General features: G+C 46.9%; 1 protein-coding gene across 4 annotated transcripts in view; it reads right to left on the bottom strand.

Annotated features, from left to right (window-relative positions):
• Positions 1–19,383, bottom strand: part of RBMS2 (RNA binding motif single stranded interacting protein 2) — a 90,376-nt gene that overhangs the window by 41,270 nt on the left and 29,723 nt on the right. For 2 of the 4 annotated variants that reach the window (XM_040425618.1, XM_040425619.1), the window contains exon 1: positions 7,966–8,104. The exons of the other annotated variants lie outside the window; for them this stretch is intronic. In XM_040425618.1, the coding sequence (XP_040281552.1) occupies positions 7,966–8,010 (45 nt within the window). In that variant the 5' untranslated portion in view covers positions 8,011–8,104. Of the gene's footprint in view, positions 1–7,965; positions 8,105–19,383 lie in introns of those variants that run through there. 4 annotated transcript variants of the gene reach the window in all.

Here is a 19,383-nt window from a genome sequence, read left to right as displayed (position 1 = left end):
GTTAGGAAAAGACAGGGATTACTAGGAGGTCAACATCCCTCTTCCTTAGCTTTTAAGGCCTAGATTGTTGTATTTTCGTTGTGGTGTGTATTTGGTGTTTTCCATTCCCCTTAACTTGTGACAAATGGGATCCGACCAGTTTCCGGCATGAGCACTGGGTTTTGGACGAACAAAAGCCAATATAAAAAAAAAAACTATATAAGAATTTATTAACCACTTCCCTCACCCCAATCCTTCCTCTCTTACACCTATACACCTTCAAACTAGCTAAACACTCATTCGGCCAACATCTGTCTCTCCCATACACATGCACACTTGGCTGAGCATGCTGTAAATGGGGAGAGAGGAGAAAGCTGCTGCCAGACACTTCCAGTGGGGACTTATCTCCTGGGAGAAGTCTGTGATGTAGAATACTTTTGTGTTAATGAATACAAAAGTATTACATGAGTGATACCTTTACTGGCTAACCAGAAAAAACGTCACAGTGCAAGCTTTCGGAGCACAGGGCTCCTTCTTCAGGCAGGATTACAAATCGGATTGGGCGTCAAAACTAAATGTGTCCAATCGATCTCAACCCTCAAATCATCTTTCGGACAAGAATAGGCATTTTCTATATAGCGGACCGCAAAACACTTACGGTCGTGTGAATGCACCCTAAAGGGATATTCCAGGACTTTTCTATCAATGGCCTATCCTCAAGATAGGCCATGAATATCTGAAGCGCTCATCTCCATAGTCATCTGTATCGCCGTCCTCAGGACAGCGATACAGATGCCTGTGCTGAGGCAGGGGAGGGAGAGGCGTGTCCCTTTCCCTTCCTCTGATAGGCTGCCGGCCTATATACACACAATACTTTTACTGGCACATTGGGGGGGCTGTTATTACTGGCACATTGGGGGGGCTGTTATTACTGGCACATGATGGGGGGGTCTGTTATTACTGGCACATGATGGGGGGGTCTGTTATTACTGGCACATGATGGGGGAGCTGTTATTGCTGGCACATGATGGGGGAGCTGTTATTACTGGCACATTATTGGGGGCACTATAGGGGCGTCTACTGAGGCCACAAAGAAGGGGTATTTTATATGGGGGGCTCTGTACAGTAGAATTTTATACTGGGACACATGGTGGGCACTATGGGGAAGGGGGAGAGGAGTACTATGGGGTCATCTACGGGGGGCACTAAGAAGGGGCATTTTATACTTGCAAATTATGGGGGACACTGAGGGCATTTTATACTGGTAAATTATGGGGGGCACTAGGAGGAAGGGGGGAGAGGAGCACTATGGAGGCATTTACTGGGTGCACTATATAGGGCTATTTTATACTGGCACATTATGGGGGCACTATGAGGACATTAGCTCAACTGGGGGCATTACAAGGGGGTATTTTTTGCACTGTCACATTATAAAGAGAATTATTTCTACTGGGGGGGGGCATTATGGTGGGCTTTATTACTGCCCCATGGTATGACCCCCTAGTAGCAGCACCAGCCTCACCCTGTTCTGCTATCCTTCTGCCCCTTCTCCAAATCCTTATTATGAAATCTTTCTCATTAGGATAAAACACAACATCAGCTCCGCCGAGCCCCCCGGCCAAAGTGTTGAAGTGGTGTCCGAGATCCCCAAGGGTCAAGCCAAGTAATTGTAAGTTTTCATATGAAATTTGTTTGTTATACACATATAGCTTATACTGTGCCACACAATATACAGTATACCTCTACACTGTGGAGTCTGTTCTATAAGCACCATTGTTTTGTGGCGGCAGACAGAAAATAATCTGGAAGTGCCCCTCCCGAGACCAGGCTCTGGATTTGCCACTGATGGAGAGGGGCAGATTCGGCACCCATTTCCCATGCAAATACTACTCGGGAATGGGTGATCAGTAGGATTGTGGGCAGAATGGGCCATTCATAGTAAAATAATGGAATACCCCTTTAAACGCTTTGTCATGTCATTTAATAGCAGTTAGGTTTTTTCCCCACATAATTATAGTTTGTGATAACAGCTAGATCAATATTTGCTGGGTTGTTACTTTTCTATTTCCCCCATGCACTTCACTCACTTCACCTTTCTTTATAGCATTCTGTAAATGCAGACAAGAGGACGTGTTCTGGTGCAGTCTGTGTTTATGTCCTACCTACACATAAAACGGTTCTGTCAATGGTAGTAATTTTCATCCTATACATAGCAGATGGCAAATAAAAAGATCCTTGTGGTCTTCTGTGAATGTCCCTCCCCGTTCTCTTTTGCCTTCCCTTCTCTTAAAAAAGTGTGAGATGGTAAGGTATTTGTATATCCTGCATTAAATACAAGGGATATTTTAGTATACTACGTCTATCAGGATGCAATGGAATAGAGAACACTGGTGAAGCTGGGGCTACAATCCAGGACCCTGTCTCCTCTAAGGGTGGGTTCACATCACTGCACCATTTTCCGTTCTTCTGATCCGCCAAAAGAACAGAAAAACAAAGTATCCTTTATCTTGAGAATTCGTTATGCTCACTTTGCATCAGTTTTAGCCGTTTCCATCTGATATCCGTTATTTTAGATGGAAGAAAAAGTCCTCCTTATTTCCATCTAAAATAACGGCTCTCAGACGGAAATGGCTAAAACGGATGCAAAATGAGCATAACGAATGCTCAAAATAAAGGATTCGTTTTTAGTTCTGTTTTTTTCTGATGGATCAGAATAATGGAAAATGAAATGGTGATGTGAACCTACCCTTAGCCTTTGTAGTCAGTGAGCAAGCCAATCTGGGACCTGGGCACTGCTGTCTCTCGAAGGGTCCATTTACATGGGCAGATACATAGTGAAATGATCGGGAACAAACCCATTATTCCTATGCAATATCTTCTCCTTCAGCTGTATTCACATGCTACAATCACCTCCTCTGTACAGGGATGAATAATCATTACGACGATCATTCGTCCCCATACAGATTCATTATTTGCTGACAACATATCCCGTCTTTACTTAGTTATGTGCGGCAAATGGGCGTTTGTGTGTTCGTTGGGTGATTGGCAGCTCATTTATACAAGGCAATTATGGGGAACGGGTGTTCATAGGAATGTGCCCAATAATCTACCCACATAAACCAGCCCTATGTCAAACAATACAGATCTGTATAAAATAAGTATTAGCACAGAGTGCCATGCTGTACCCTGTCCACCACCTGAAGCAGCGATAATGGGCATCAGAACTGGCCCAGGCATCAATGGAAAAAGGCGTCTGGTCTGGTGAATCGTGCGGACAGTGGGCAATATTCCCTAATGGCTGTGTCCTCTTTCAGGAGGATCATACATCCGGCCACACTGCAATAATGGTTCACGAATGGTCTGTGGAACATGACAAAGTGTCCAAGGTGTTGACTTGGCCTCAAAACTGTCCAGATCCCAGTCTAAAGAAGAGTCTACGGGATGTGCTGGGATCCATGGAGGACCCATCTCGTACCTTTATTATTATTTTCTTTTGAAACAATAATATTATAACAAAAATATTTTATTTAAAGGTGTTTTCTCGGAGTAGAATACTGATGCCCTAACCTCAGGATCGCTGATATCTGATTGATGGCAGTCCGACTCCCGACACCCCACCGGGGTCAGTTGTTGGGAGACGCTACGGTACTCCAGTGAGTGCAACGGTCATTGCCTAGGACAGTGATGTCACGCTCATCAGTCACGTGGCCTATGTGTAGCTCAGTCCCATTCAGGTCAATGGGCCCGGGCTGCAATACCAAGCACAGACAGTATAAAATGTACAGCACTGTGCTTGCTATGCTGTTACGAGGATGCATCGCTCACCACAGCGCCGTGGATCCTTCACAAAGGCAGTGCCGAATTCTCGGAACCCCACCAATCAGATACTGATGAGCTATAAGTGGAATAAGAGTAAAAAAAAACAAAACAAAAAAAAACATCTAAACCAAACCTTTCTTAACAATGAAAGCCACAATCATCCTTACATCAGCCTTAGATGACGTGCTGACTAATACAAGGAAGTGTCAGGTATGTAGTCAGGTGTGTGCAGTGTGTGTCATTCAGGATTAGGAAAGGGTAACAGGTTTCACATTCAATCTTCTAGAACGGGTTCTAATATGTAAAGGTGCCGAGAGGGATGCTGCAAATTAATGATCAAAATAATTAGCTTATGGGAATGACCACGCGTGGCACACACAAGGCAGATTTTCCATACATCATACATCACTGAGGCATTGTTGAAGTGGATATGACCGCGGAGGGCTGTGATTGACTGCAGTGGTGATGGGACCGAAGTGGCCGTGAACAGCGCAGCGGTGCGGGCATGGCAGGAGCGTGGATATGTGTTTTTTCTTTCCTATGGAGTACATCTTAGAAGCATTGAGTTGTTGGCTCCTAAACCAGACAACCCCTTTAATTTACTGATGTTTTATTAACGTACCCATAGAAAAGATGGGGCAAACTGACTTGGTATGTATACTCCACCACCCTGATAATGGACTCACTGCCTGAAATCAAGAAAACTGGACATTATATCCATCAGCCTAAGGCCTTTTTCACAAGTCAGTGAGTTACGGACATGTGCTGTCCATGGTCTCCACAGACCGCTCACGTATATGTGTATTCACACATCAGTGGTTTGTCACGGACTGTGGGATCATGGTGACATTGTGGAAGCACGCACTATTTTTGTCCCTTGTGCACATTATAGTCTATGAGTCCGTGAAGACCACGGACACAACATGAGTGGCATCCGTGTTGGGTTTGTGGTTTTTCACAATCCATTGGTAGAAGATGCTCTGGAAAAAAAAAAATTTAGGCTACGAGTGTCCATGGAATACAGATGACACATGGAGGGCAAAAAACACAAACATCAATCTTTCACAGACATCTACACGGATGAACCACCGACCATCTTGTCACTGGTGTAATTGTGGACACGGACGTGTGAAAGAGACCTTGTGTCATGTCTACCTCAGACACCAGCAATTCTAATCCTGTAGCCATGAACAGTTTTAAGGAGTCAGTAGTAATGTAATAACAAGAAGAAGAAGCAAGTGTGGATCATGGTCAGAAGTAAGAACCAGGATCTAATACAACCCTCTGTGGTGCTCACAAGCCTCTTGGATTAAACCCATATCCTTCACGTGACTTTCTAGAAGTTTCGCTTCGGGAGTTTCCACATACTGACCGGAAGGTATGGCAGAGGCTGACATGACAATTTCTGAGAGGAGAAACACATCCCAGGTCCAAACTCACCACAGGGAGGCAGGACAAGGAACCTTGTGTGGTGCCCCTGAGTACTGCCCCATAGGTTTTTCTGGGGCAAGTTGCTGTCGGCTGCTAATTTCCCTTAGCAGTACACGCCGCCAATTAAAGGGGTTTTCCAGGAGTACAAAATTGATGGCCGATCCTCAGAACAGATCATCGGTATCAGATCAGTGGGGGTCCAACACCCTGCCCCACCGCTGGTCGGTTGTTTGAAGAGACCGGGGCGCTGCAGCCTCTTCACAGCAAACCAAGCATAGCGCCATACATTGGATAGTGGCTGTGCTTGGAATTACAGCCCAGACCTATTCACACAGCTGCACATGGACCATGTCACAGGCCTAGGAAGAGGCCGTAGTGCTTACCAGAGTGCCGGCCTCTTCAAACAGCTGATTGGCGGGGATGCCGGGAGTTGGACCACCACCAGTCAGACACTGATGACCTATCCAGAGGATAGATCATTAATAATCTACTCCTTGAAACCCCCTTTGCAGGAATTACCTGTTCTACCAAATTGAGAGCTGTGGCACGTTCTCTGCCATGGCTCCCGGTGGAGTATCCCAAGCAGATTTCAAGGCGCTAGCAGCAAATGTCTAGATGCAGAGGCGACCTGCAGACGGCCGTAAGAGCTCTGCCGTAATCTATTGCGTCACAGGCATCACCGCTTCAGAAACCAATATACCCATAAGAAGAACTTGGGCTAGTTTCACATTTCCGGCAGCAATTCTGGCAGGCCGTTATGGCAGAGAATGGTCTGGCGGAATTCTCCGGAACCGCCACTGCTGAATGCAAATACAATGCCCGCCGGCCTCACTTACTATAATGGGGTCCGGCTGAGATCCGGAAGCAATCTGCCGAATATGCCCCGAAGTTGCCGGACAGCAACTGCTGCATGCTGCGGTTTGTGTCCGGCCGATTCCCGGTATTCTCTGCCGGATGACAATGCTGGAGATGTGAAACTGGCCTAAATTATTCTTAAAGGGGTATTCCCATAATCCCATCATCATATTCCCATCCCCTCATACGTGGACGGAGTTATGGAAATGGACAATACTATTTCTGTAAGACCTCTTGCACACGACCGTATGTATTTTGCGGTCTGAAAAAAACGGACCCGCGAAAAATACGGATGAGATCAGCTGGCCCCTAATAGAACAGCACTATCCTTGTCCGTAATGTAGACAAGAATAGGACAGGTTCTATTTTTTTGCGGAACAGAAATACAGAAATGGAATGCTCACGGAGTACCTTCAGTTTTTTTTTGCGGACCCATTGAAATGAAAGGTTCCGTATACGGTCCGCCCAAAAAAAAAAAAACGGAACGGACGCGGAAAGAAAATACGTTTGTGTGCAAGAGTCCTAACTCACATATAAGTGACTGGGAACTATGGAAACAGCACAGCCACCACATAGGACGTGTATACCCCTTTAAATTCCCCAAATACTTCTGTATCAACACATAGAAACTCCATGTATAGGTTTGTTTTCTGAGGATTAGATTGTCAGCTTTTACGGCACATAAGATGTAGAAGCCAGCTACTTGAGACCAGTGGTCCCCGATCTGTGGCTCTCCAGCTGCTGTAAAACTACTACTCCCAGCATGGCCTGACATCTGCAGATCATCAGGTATGAGGTTAGAATTTCATTATATGCAATACTGCCTCCAATAAACATCAGTAGCCACGCTGCGTCAGTGCTTTACATCTTCATATCCACATGATAGAAATATATTCTATTATTAGGGTTCATCAGAACTGATAGAAATAAAAACCTAGTCACTGTACGGGGGGAGGGGGCAGCAGTCGGACCCCAGGCCCTGATGCCAATATTATACATGGCACATTATTATTTATTATTAAAGCCCCATTCCTTCCCCAGCGCTGTCCTCTACATACAGAATACCGACCATTGCAATGGGGGAGGGGCTGGTACAGGTTTTGCATTTGGACCCAACAGCTTGAAGTGATAACTGTAATAAAGAAGATGGCCGAGCGGTCAGTCGTGGACGGGGCGGCCGTGAAAACCCACATTCAGTAGGATGGATCCGGCCCCGACACACGAGAGGAATCACGGACAGAGAAGAACGCGACAAGATGACGGATAAACCAGAAGAATGGCGCAAAAGACGTGAAGAGGACACAGGTACTGGATGTGGGATCTTCTATGTACTGTACACATGGAAGAGACAGACAGAATTATCTGGAGAGACAGACAGAATTATCTGGAGAGACAGACAGACAAGTAGCTATGAGATAGACAGACAGACTTATCTGGACAGACAGACAAGTAGCTATGAGACAGACAGACAGACAAGTAGCTATGAGATGGACAGACAGACAGACTTATCTGGACAGACAGACAAGTAGCTATGAGATGGACAGACAGACTTATCTGGACAGACAGACAGACTTATCTGGACAGACAGACAGACAAGTAGCTATGAGATGGACAGACAGACAAGTAGCTATGAGATGGACATTCATTCCAGATAAAGATCATTCATTAGATTTCTATAGATAGAGAGATGGAAAAATAGTTAGAAATGATAGAAAGGAGAGATAATGAGATATTAGACAGATATGAGCTGGATAGACAGAGACACGCTGATGATGCCAGGCTGGTCACAATGCTTGTGGTGCCCACGGGATGCCAGCAGTGGGTACCTGGCTTACAGCTAGCGCCCGCCCCCCTCCACCCCTCAGTGCCCCCGGTGCCTACCAGTTTCCCGGTGGGTATCCTCATGGGTACACTGGAGAAGATCATGGTGCAGAGTTTGGTGCCCGCGTGCCAGCAGCGCCCGCACCGTGGCCCCGTCCTGCCCTCACGTCAGTGGCCCCGTAGTAGGAGGTCAGGCCGAGGCTCTCGCCGCTATTGGAGCAACTGGAAGGGCAGGAACACAACGTCCCTGGAACTTTCATTAACAAAAAAGAGAAGGGCTGGGCCGCCCGGAGCCACGCCCACACAGCACGGCGGGCCCTGGGCGGGTGCTGTTGTGCCAGGGGCGGGAGGCACCGTAGTAGTGAGGTCCGCCCCTGGGCGGGTGCTGCTGTGCCAGGGGCGGGAGGCACCGTAGTAGTGAGGTCCGCCCCTGGGCGGGTGCTGCTGTGCCAGGGGCGGGAGGCACCGTAGTAGTGAGGTCCGCCCCTGGGCGGGTGCTGTGCCAGGGGAGGCCCCGTAGTAGTGAGGGCAGCCCCTGCACGTGGGGCGGGCGGCGCATTGTTCCCGGGCAGGATTCCTGGCATACCTGACGAGTTAATCAGCCCAGTCCACGGCCTCCAGCCCCTCAACAACAGGGAGCGCCGCCTGCCTGGGACTCATCCCCGGGGCCCCGCACCCACCCGAAGCTTACTCACCGGGAGCTGCTAATAGAAGCCATATGGCGTCCCCGAGCAGCTCTAATCCGCCCAGGACCATATTACAGCCGTGGATTAGGTGGGATCACAGGAAGGACAGTGGGGCCCCAAATCCTGAAAGGTTGTGCCAATAGGACAGTCCCATTTAGGACATCAGAAGGTAGAGAGAGGTTGCGTTTTTAGGGCCTTAAAGGGGGTTGTCAGTGTTTTATACTGATGAGCTATCCAGTATCTGAACAGCGGGTCCGACTCCCACCAATCACGTTTATCGGTCACATGGCCTAGGCGCAGCGCAGTCACAATCACATGAATGGGTACAGTCACCATACAATGGACGACGCTGTGCTTGGTGAACTGCTAAAAGGACAGTTCTATCTTTTTTGCGGACCCATTGAAATGAATGGTTCCCCATACGGTCTGCAAAAAAACACGGAACAGACACGGAAAGAAAATATGTTTGTGTGCAAGAGGCCTTACACAGACTGCTCCCTATTCCCCCTCTCTTAGGCTACACGCACACGACCGTATGTGTTTTGAGGTCCGCAAATTGCGCATCTGCAAAAAAAAACAGACGACATCCGTTTTTTTTTTTGTTGCTGATCCATTGTAACAATGCCTAAAACGGACAAGAATAGGACATGTTCTATTTTTTTTGCGGGGCTACGGAACGGACATACTGATGCGGACTGCACATTGAAATGAAAGGGTCTGCATCCTATCTGCAAAAAAAAACGGAACGCACACGGAAACAAACAGCGTTCGTGTGCATGTAGCCTTACACAGACTGTTCTCCACAGGCCCCTCTCTCTCACAGACTGCTCCCTATTATCCATCTCATACAGACTGCTCCCTATTCCCCCTCTCTTACACAGACTGCTCCCTATTCCCCCTCTCTTACACAGTCTGCTCCCTATTCCCCCTCTCTTACACAGACTGCTCCCTATTCCCCCTCTCTTACACAGACTGCTCCCTATTTCCCCTCTCTTACACAGACTGCTCCCTATTCCCCCTCTCTTACACAGACTGCTCCCTATTCCCCCTCTCTTACACAGACTGCTCCCTATTCCCCCCCTCTTACACAGACTGCTCCCTATCCCCCCCTCTCTTACACAGACTGCTCCCCATCCCCCCTCTCTTACACAGACTGCTCCCTATCCCCCTCTCTTACACACTGCTCCCTATCCCCCCTCTCTTACACAGACTGCTCCCTCACCCCCTCTCTTACACAGACTGCTCCCTCACCCCCTCTCTTACACAGACTGCTCCCTATCCCCCCTCTCTTACACAGACTGCTCCCTATTCCCCCTCTCTTACACAGACTGCTCCCTCACCCCCTCTCTTACACAGACTGCTCCCTATCCCCCCTCTCTTACACAGACTGCTCCCTATCCCCCCTCTCTTACACAGACTGCTCCCTATCCCCCCTCTCTTACACAGACTGCTCCCTATCCCCCCTCTCTTACACAGACTGCTCCCTATTCCCCCTCTTACACAGACTGCTCCCTATCCCCCCTCTCTTACACAGACTGCTCCCTATCCCCCCTCTCTTACACAGACTGCTCCCTATCCCCCCTCTCTTACACAGACTGCTCCCCATCCCCCCTCTCTTACACAGACTGCTCCCTATCCCCCCTCTCTTACACAGACTGCTCCCTCACCCCCTCTCTTACACAGACTGCTCCCTATCCCCCTCTCTTACAGACTGCTCCCTATTCTCCCTCTGTTACACAGACTGGTCTCCACAGGCCCCTCTCACAGACTGCTCCCCATTCCCCCTCTGTTACAAAGACTGCTCTCTCAGCCCCATCTCTCTCACAGACTGCTCTAGGTCACCCCCTCTATCCCACATACTGCTCCCCGTGGTCCTCACCCTCACACAGACTGCTCTATATACACCTTTCTGTTACACATACTGCTCCCTATTGTCCACTCTCAGACAGCTCTCCATGCCCTCTCTCACGCAGACTAATCCCCATGGTCCCCTTTGTTACACAGACTGCCATTTGACAAAAATGGCGTGCGTCAAAATTTGCAACTTTTTAACCCTTTCAAGATGAGGTGATTTTTTCTTTTTTTTCTTCAGTTTTTGTTTTTTACTGCCAGCCCTCCCAAAGTCATAACTTTTTGTTTTTTCATTCACATAGCAAAAATATATACCTAAAAATAGTACTTAAAGGGGTATTCCCATCTCAGACATCGATAGCATATTACTAGGATATGCCCTCAATGTCAGATAGGTGCGGGCCCAGCTCTGGGACTGACTCCAATCTCCAGAACAGGTCTCCCAAAGTGAGAGCTCACTTGGCTATTTCCGGCAGTCTCATTGGAGTGGATAGACATGCATGCCTGGAACCCACTCCTATCTGACATTGATGACATATCCTAGTGATATGCCATCAACGCCTGAGATGGGAATAACCCTTTAAGCAGCAGTGCTACACAATGGCTAAGGGCGAGGCCGGCATGTTCACGTTACACTGCCTGGCCCTGTCAAAGTGCAGAGGGTGCGGCAGTTGTAGAGAGAGCAGAGCCTCTAGGTGTAATGGCAACGCCCCCATTGCTCCTGGTGGCTCATTTACATATAGTAATTATTCTCAGCAATGCGGGCACATATGAACATGGAACCAACACAGATGTCTTCAGCTGCCAAGTGCACGTGTAACAGGTCAGCCAGTTTCATAGGTACAAATCTGCTGACAGATGCCCTTTAAGAGTCCATTCACATGCCGCAACTGTTTTGAGGCCCACAAATTGCGGATCCACAAAACATGGACACCGGCCATGTGCGTTCCACATTTTGCGGACCGCACATAGCCGGCACTATGATAGAAATGTCTTTTCTTGTCCGAGGCTGCAGACAAGAATAGGACATGTTCTATTTTTTTGCGGGGCCGCTGAACGGAGGGGCGGATGCGGACAGCACACGGACCCATTTTGCGGATGTGTGAATGGACCCTAAGGCTGGTATACAACATTAGTTTGGCAAACAGCTATCTCTCCTGACTCCCCCATACACATTGGTTCACCGAACATGTATATGTAATTCAGTGGGGAGAAAGGAGAAATCCGCTGCCAGACACTTCTTATCTCCCGGGATAACCAGAAGGATTGGGTGAAAATATTCACTTCTCCCAATCCTTCTCTCCACCGACATCATCTGCCGGCTCCCCATAGAAGTGAAGGAGGGCGCCCTGCGCAAGCGCGGCCCCTGCTCCCATTCATTTCTATGGGGCCGACGGAAATAGCCGAACCAGTCCTCGACAGCAGCTTATCCCAGTCATGGAAGTAAACATGCATGTTAGGGATATAGTTAGGGATGAACGAATCGACTTTGGATGAAATATCCAAAGTCGATTTGCATAAAACTTTGTTCTAGTACTGTACAGAGCAGGAGCTCCGTACAGTGTTAGAATGTATTGGCTCAGATGAGCCGAAGTTATTGCTTTGTGAAGTCTCGCGAGACTTTGCGCAATAACTTCATAAATTAATTTGTACTGTAAAAAAACATTTCCTGAATTCGGGTTTGGTTCCAAGGCACCACTTGGAACCGAACCCGAGTTCGGGAAATGTTTTTTTACAGTACAAATTAATTTATGAAGTTATTGCGCAAAGTCTCGCGAGACTTCACAAAACAATAACTTCGGCTCATCTGAGCCAATACATTCTAACACTGTACGGAGCTCCTGCTCTGTACAGTACTAGAACGAAGTTTTATGCAAATCGACTTTGGATATTTCATCCAAAGTCGATTCGTTCATCCCTAACTATATCCCTAACATGCATGTTTACTTCCATGACTGGGATAAGCTGCTTATCTCCTGGAAGAACAAAGAATCGGGCAGGTAAAATCCAATATGGCCAATACTTCTTTGAACCAACATCTTTAATTGGATAGCTGCCACCATAAATATTAGATCGTTGGCCATTCCTGCCAAAATCAGCAAGGCCTTGTTCACACGTCAGTTATTTGATCAGTTATTTCCATCAGTTTTTGTGAGCCAAAACTAGGAGTGGAGGCTACTAAGAGATGCGGTATAATGAAAAGATCTGCTCCTGTTGTGTGTTTTTCACACATACCTGGTTTTGGCTCATAATAACTGATAAAAAAAAAATGATGTGTGAACAAGGGCTTAAAGGAGTTGTCTCATCATGGCCAATGGGGGCATATCGCTAGGATATGCCCCCATTGTCTTATAGGTGCGGGTCCCACCGCTATATCGAGAATGGAGCCCTGCAAGGTGGTGGCTGGAGGACTCCGGTCCGGCCACCACCAAGCCGGCTCCCCATAGAAGTGAAGGAGGGCGCACCGCGCACGCGCGGCCCCTGCTCCCATTCATTTCTATGGGGACGACGGAAATAGCCGAGCCAGTCCTCGGCTATTTTCACCAGCCCCATAGAAAATGAATGGAGGACGGCTGCGCATGAGCAGTGCGCCCTCCTTCACTTGCAGGGCTCTGTTCTTGATATAGGTGCGGTGACGATAGGGGCATATCCTAGCGATATGCCCCCATTGTCCATGAAGAGACAACCCCTTTAACTGTACTGTGTGTGGATGGGATTACTGACAAAGTCCTGAACAGTGTCTACATCCATGATCACTCCATTATGTCTCATCGCCAGTTCTTCGAACATCCAGGATATTTTACACACGTATACGGTATGTGCAGCTCTTTTTATTAACTGTACTTGAAGGCGTTTGTCCTCGATTTTGATATTAATGGCCTATCTTCAGGATAGATAGGTGGAGGTCCGACACCCGGCATCCCTGAAAATGAGCTCTGTTGCTGGAAGTAGGTGCTGGAACCACACAGCTGATATCACTGTGTAGTAGATGAAGCTGCTAACTGTAGCCCAGCAACCATTGAAGTGAATGGAAATAAACAGTTCCACCACTACACAGTGGATCGAGCTGCATAGTTCTGGAGCTGACTTCCAGTGTCTGAGCAACAAAGTAATAGCTGATTGACAGGGGTGCGGGAGGTCGGACCCCAGCTCAGGATAAACCATCAATATCATAATCCTGCTCAAACCCCTTTAAAGGGTTTGTCCCAAGAAAAATATCCTACTGTTTTCAAACCAGCACCTGGATCTGAATACATTTGTAATTGCATGTAATTAATAATTTAGTATAGCCAGTGAGTTATTCAATAAAATGTATCTGTATAGCGCCACCTGCTGTTTTTTAATTTTATTTCTTTGTCCTGCTCACTGAGAAGGCCGCACATGCTCAGTTTCATCATTGAACTGCCTCCTGAGCTGTGATAGGGAGATCATGGACACGCCCCCTGAGCTGCAGCAGAAAAGACACTCCCCTGAGCTGTCTGCTTGATATAAATCTAGCGGAGCAATGAATGGGGAGATCTCTGGACCCATGTGAGGTACAGGGCTGGTTCTAGCTTTGTTAGAAAGAGATTGCCATGTACTATATGATGTCTGATTTTAATTTTTTACATTAGTCACGGGATAACCCCTTTAAGGCTTCTTCTTTACACAGGCCAACTGACAAGGCAATTATCGAGAAACAAACTATTCGTTCCCTATAATTGGCTTCTTGTCATCAGAAGTGAGAGCTTCATATACATGTAGCAGTCATCTCCTCTGTATGGGGGATGAACGATCACAATATATCAGCTCAGGTGCCTCTTCTCCCAGTTAATACAATGTATATAGGATGGTGAAGCAGGGCCACATTCCAGCAAATGCCTCCCACTCAGGATCCCACATTTCTAAGATTGCAGTAAGGTGCCCAAACAACATTGCCATACAGTTTCCTAAATGACACTGCTCCTCTATCAGTACAGGACAAAGTCAGGCATAAACCAATCTTCCATTCATAATCAGAGTGGTTTTCTCCACTCACGTGACTTCTCCAGAACCATCTGCTTCCAGGATCTAATAAGAGGACCAGTTTATTAGGTCTACACGCAGTAATCAGATGTGGGTACATTATACTAAGTTTAGCCTCCATTTGGCGAGGCTGTTCCCATAGGAAATAATGAGAGAGCATGCAATCATGATTTACTACATCCATGAATGTCATTTCCTGTGGAAAATCTGCAGAAAAATAATAACTCATACCTACTCCTACTGTGTCTGATAGATAGATGCACTGGCATATGCTTCTGTAGTCCAGCTTAGATAATACCAGAAGTTGTATTTTCATGGCATCAAGCCTAGCCAGGAATGATTGCTTGCATATCGGCAAATTGGTATTCATTTGTAGTACACTTGCAGATCTGAATGTCTGTCGATCACCAAACGCAGGCCACGTGACGTTGCCCAGAATTTTTGAGCTTTTTCTGACGCACCTTACATGTTGGTTCAGCACAGACTCAAAGTACGGGAACATCATTACTGATATCATATACAAGTCCGCACTGAGGGGGTCATTTACTAAACAGAAATACACCTAAACTAGGCATGTTTCTGGCGCAGATTGAGTTGCAAAGGTCCTTTGCGCTGCAATCTGCGACTTTTACCCGCTCACGCCAGGTATAAAATAGGGGGCGTGGTGAGGAAGGGGACAGGCCGTCTCCTTTACCATTTTCTACGCCTGTTTTAGGAAACTGTCTTACATTTAGAAGGCGCCGGCCCGGCGCCTCTTCATAGCTACAGCGGATCCACTGGCAGGTATAGGGCATATTAAGACTGGCGTCTAAAACGACCCTTAGTGTCTAAGATGGTGCTAAAGGTGGCGTGGCCTTTGATGCTAGCAGTGACATGCCAACATGTAACCTCTGAGGCCAGTGATTGGCTGCAGCTGTCACAAGACTAAGCCCAGTTTGATGGGGGCCAGGACTGTTTGACTCCTTTGGATAGGTCATCAGCATCTGATTGGCAGGGGTCTGGCAACTGGGACCCTCACCGATCAGCTGTTTGAGACAGCAGCAGTGCTCGCAGTAACGCCATGGCCTTCTTGCATCTCCATGCAGGCCAGTGATGTCATGACTATAGGTTACGTGGCCTGGGCGCAGTTCAGCCCCATTCACTTCAATAGCTTCTCAAAACAGCTGATGGCCGGGGGTCCTGGGTGTCAGACTCCCGCCAATCAGATCCAAAGGATAGATCATCAGTAAGAGAAAGGCGGACAACCCCAATTTTTTATTTTCAGTAAAAAAATTTAGTTTGTTCCTCTTCTTTCAGATTTTTTTTCCTGCTGGGTCTCTTGGTGTCAGAAAAGGATAAGGGAAAGATCAAGAAGAATAACCAAGCAGCTAAGGCTACTTTCACACTTGCGTTTGGTGCGGATCCGTCATGGATCTGCATATACGGATCCGCACCAATAATACAACCGCATGCATCCGTTCAAAACGGATCCATTTGTATTATCATTAACATTGTCCAAACGGATCCGTCCCCATTGACTTACATTGTGTGTCAGGATCCGTTTGCCTCCGCATCGGCAGGCGGACACCAAAACGCTGCAAGCAGTGTTTTGGTGTTCGCCTCCAGAGCGGAATGGAAGTGGAACGGAGGCAAACTGATGCATTCTGAGCGGATCCTTATCCATTCAGAAGGCATTAAGGACAAAACTGATCCGTTTTGGACCGCTTGTGAGAGCCCTGAAACGGATCCCACAAACGGAATCCAAAACACCAGTGTGAAAGTAGCCTAAGAAACATCGTGCTATAATTATCGTCATAACTTCAAAGTTTTTTTTTCCACCATTGCATGTAATGACGTATCACTAGGTGATGCTGGAGATCTGACTGTCTGCAGTGCTGGTTTTTATCACAGTCCATTTAACATGAATAGATCTGTGGACAGAAGCATTGCTGTGCAGAAAAAAGCCAAAGGGACCTCGACCCATTCCCATATTATAGCACATTTTAGGATTATATAGCATTGTACGATGGAAATGCCCCTTTAATTATAAACGTACTTAAAGAGTGACTGTACTTTTACACTATTTCATTTAATAGAGAATGGTGTAACTAGAAAATTTCTAAATCACTTCATTTAAAAATATGTCTGCATCCACCTGAAAAAAGCTGTAAAGTCATGGCCACTAGGGGTCCCACTTCTACCTAACTTGCAGACACCGAAGACGGCAGAGAGGAAGTGTCGGAGCTAGCTGATGCTTCTACACAGCCTCCTGTGTGTCTGTAAGAGCTGCATTACACCTGCAGATCAGCATTTCCATTGTCGGGAAGGAAGCGTTTACATGCAGCAATCCCCTCCACAGTATGGGGTGGAGCGATCCCTAATGCCATTGCTCGTCCCCATGCAAAACCATTATTTGCCGACACCAGGGCATGATTAGACAGCACTGCTGCTGGCAAACGATTTTTTAGCATGCATAAAAATGTGACTGCCAGGTAATCGGCGGCACTTTTACACAGACAGATCATCGCTAATGAGCGTTCCTCTGAATGCTTGTTAGTGATGATATGGCTGACCCTCTGCAGGTCTAAGTGCGATTTCCTTATCTGTTCTGTGAGATCCGGAGCTGAAAACAAACATATTTTGGAAGTAAAGCCTCATGCACACGACGCGGCATCCGTTTTTTTTGGAGGATCCGTTTTTTTCCCACAGAACCCTTGTAATAAATGCTATCCTTGTCCGCAAATGTGAAAAAAGTAGGACATACACTATTTTTTTTGCTGAAGGGAAACACGGACAACGGACGCGGAACACAAACTGATGAACTATCAGCATTTTTTTGCTGACCCATTGAAATGAATGGGTCCCCATCCTATCCGCAAAAAAAAACGGAACGGAGGCCGAGAAAAACAACTGTCGTGTGCATGAGGCCTAAGGAAAAGAAGGTCACAGTAGTACAGTGCTGTCAGATTTCACAGACGGTATATGTCCCTTGCTTCTAAGTGAAATGCATCTAGCTGTGCAGCTGAAACAGGGAATATTATGGCTGAAATAGACTTTAGGGAAACCCACAAAAGACCTGCTCCTTCATAGTTATGATTGTACAGCCATTATACAAACTTTTTTTTTTTTTTCATCTCATACATATTTTTAGCTGCTGTCACGGGGAGCCGGCGGTGCGCTCTTCATTCGTAGCGCCGCTGGCATCCTGCGCATACAGCATTTTGTATTGTGCCTTTCTGTGTGTGTTTGGACCTCGGCTCTGTTTTTGACCTCGACCGTGTGACCTCCATGGAATTGACGTGACCTCTTGGCTTCTGACTCCAGATTGTGTTTTGACCTCGTTATTGTATTGCTCCCTGTGTACCTGCGTTACCTCCTGGCTTTGACTTTGGCTTGCCTGACTCTGTTATGGTACTTCTCTATTTTCTTAGGCCCCTGCACGTATCTAAGCGAGGGACTGCCGCTAAGTAGGCAGGGACAGAGGTGGGGTGGCGTTTAGGGCTGCACTTATCCCTACCCTCTGTCGTGACAGCTGCCATGACTGATGACATGACTGACAGCACTACATATGACCATCATATGGCTTGTCTCTGGTATTTTTTAGCAGTTTTCTCCTTTACATATTGCATCTCAAATTGTCTTTGAGCTAAGGCCTCTTTCACACTTGCGTTGTCCGGATCCGGCGTGTTCTCCATTTGCCGGAATTACACGCCGGATCCGGAAAAACGCAAGTGAACTGAAAGCATTTGAAGACGGATCCGTCTTCAAAATGCGTTCAGTGTTACTATGGCAGCCAGGACGCTATTAAAGTCCTGGTTGCCGTAGTAGGAGCAGGGGAGCGGTATACTCCATGCGATCACGTCATCCATGCGCGTGGGGCGCCCTGACGTCACTCTGGAGCGCCCCGGGAGCCGCACGGACGGTAAGTATACTGCTCCCCCGCTCCCCACTACACTTTACCATGGCTGCCAGGACCTTAGCGTCCTTGCAGCCATGGTAACCATTCAGAAAAAGCTAAACGTCGGATCCGGTAATGCGCCGAAACAACGTTTAGCTTAAGGCCGGATCCGGATTAATGCCTTTCAATGGGCATTGATTCCGGATCCAGCCTTGCGGCAAGTGTTCAGGATTTTTGGCCGGAGCAAAAAGCGCAGCATGCTGCAGTATTTTCTCCGGCCAAAAAACGTTCCGGTCCTGAACTGAAGACATCCTGATGCATCCTGAACGGATTTCTCTCCATTCAGAATGCATGGGGATAATCCTCATCAGGATTCTTCCAGCATAGAGCCCCGACAACGGAACTCTATGCCGGAAGAAAAGAACGCAAGTGTGAAAGAGCCCTAAGAAAGTTAGTTTAGAAAAGGGGGATGGGAAAGGGAGTACAGTTGATAACTCTAGAACGATACATTCATCTCTGATAAGATATATTGCAAAGTTTCTTATGCAAAAATGTAAAGTACAGTGACCATTTAAGCAATATGTTGAAAGAGATCATTCTGACCTTGTCTTCCCTTACATTTTGCAGTTGCTTTTTTTTTTTATTAACCTGGTCATACAATTCTTGTACAAAAATGGAAAATGACACCAGTAATAACGAAGGTCTCCAACTTCTGTCACTTCTTAACGGATAATTCTATAAAGGACCATGATTGGAAGCAGTATCTGAGTAGGTGTTGAGAGTTGCAAGGGTCTTAACACTCATCAGATGATTCCACTGTCATTAGTTTACAACAAATAGGGTGCTTTTGGGCTCAAAGTTTATTATGTATTTATAGACTTTACATTTTATGCAAGGATGTTCGTTTTTTATTATATAGTTTGTATGACAGTGTTACCTGTATTATATTACTGGGCTTTATAAATGGCAGACTACGGCTCCATGACTTAGTCCACTGTAGTGCAATCAAGGACAAAAACTTCTAATTACAGAAATGAGATAATTGGGTTAGGGTAAAGA

This window comes from Bufo bufo, chromosome 3 (genome assembly GCF_905171765.1).
Source record: "Bufo bufo chromosome 3, aBufBuf1.1, whole genome shotgun sequence".
NCBI classification, from domain to species: Eukaryota; Metazoa; Chordata; class Amphibia; order Anura; family Bufonidae; genus Bufo; species Bufo bufo.
This window is presented reverse-complemented; position numbering and strand designations above follow the sequence as displayed.